This window comes from Phaethon lepturus, unplaced genomic scaffold, assembly GCF_000687285.1.
Source record: "Phaethon lepturus isolate BGI_N335 unplaced genomic scaffold, ASM68728v1 scaffold22916, whole genome shotgun sequence".
Classification (NCBI taxonomy): domain Eukaryota; kingdom Metazoa; phylum Chordata; class Aves; order Phaethontiformes; family Phaethontidae; genus Phaethon; species Phaethon lepturus.
Window position 1 is genome coordinate 3,136 of NW_010547202.1, and position 1,140 is coordinate 4,275.

Below are 1,140 nucleotides of genomic sequence, written 5' to 3' on the forward strand. Positions count from 1 at the left end.
GCCCCTGCCATGTTAGGAACCTGCGGGCACAAGAGAGGGGGTAAGGACCAAGGGGTCTCTGGACTCAGCCATACAAACACAGTAATGTCAAGCAGGTGATCAGATGGATGCCCTGACAGACAGCCTGAAAATGCCTTAGCACGAAGAGAGACAGGCTACCGTGCGTTTTACATGCTCTCTTCTCCCTCCAACTCCTGCACTCCTTCCCATGCGTCAGGAAGAGGTAGAGAGAGGCCTGAGCCTTGTCGTGTCCCCAGCAGATGCGCAGTGCCTGGGGAGATGGGACGGATACCCTGACCCCCTCACAGAGCCACTGACCCAGGCCCTGTGCTTCCCAGAGGTGCTGCTCTGCAGGACACCCTCCCCTCGCTAGCTGCTGCAGGACGTGATCACACCCTGCACCCAGCTCCAACCTACAAGACACCATCGGTGCCCCAGCCGCTGAGCAGAGGCATTGCGTGTACCTGGCGGGGCCCCTGCGGGCCACTGGTTCCCATGTTAAGTGGCCCAGGACCCTGCATCCCACCAGGCATGGGGCCACGTGGGTTGGGACCAGGCCCTCGAGGCTCCAGGCCCCGGGGCTCCATGACCCTGGCCTCCATGGCCCGGGCTTCCAGCACTCGCGGCTCCAGGACCCGTGGCTCCAGGCCTCGCGCCTCCAGGGCTCGCGCCTCCATCACCCGGGGCTCCAGCCCTCGTGGCTCCAATCCTCGTGGCTCCAGCCCTCGGGGATCTCTTCCGACTGCAGAGGAAAGACAAATCAAGCTGTTGAAGGAAGCAGCGCTGCAAGAAGCGTGGGAGTGAGCCCGCTGCCTCCTTTGTCTGGGGGCTGGCAAACACCCAGAAGGTACAGGGCTGGGAGCAGAGGGGACATGCCTGCAGGAGGTCCCTTGCCCCGTGGGACTTGTCCCTTCTTGCCCTGGAGTCAGTCGTTCCACTGCCCAAACCCCTTTCCTACATCTGACGTCGGAGCAGCGGGCTCCACTCTGACTTCTTGTCCGTACGCTTTAAGCCGCCCATTATTTCATGCCCCCTCTCTCACCTCGAGCATCCATCAACGGCCCCCGCGGCTCTCCCATCAGTGGTCGGGGTTCTCCCATGGGTCCCCCCCTCATCTCCTGAGGGGGGCCACGGCCGTCC

At 63.1% G+C, this 1,140-nt stretch overlaps 1 protein-coding gene across 1 annotated transcript in view; it reads right to left on the reverse strand.

Moving 5' to 3' along the window:
- The window catches only part of CSTF2 (cleavage stimulation factor, 3' pre-RNA, subunit 2, 64kDa), a gene marked incomplete at its 5' end in the record, with an annotated part of 5,861 nt that overhangs the window by 377 nt on the left and 4,344 nt on the right, over positions 1–1,140 (reverse strand). Inside the window, 3 exons of the mRNA XM_010289580.1 lie at positions 1–20; positions 465–742; positions 1,031–1,129. The exon at positions 1–20 is cut by the window's left edge and continues 100 nt beyond it. Of these exons, the coding sequence (XP_010287882.1) occupies positions 1–20; positions 465–742; positions 1,031–1,129 (397 nt within the window). The remainder of the gene's footprint in view (positions 21–464; positions 743–1,030; positions 1,130–1,140) is intronic.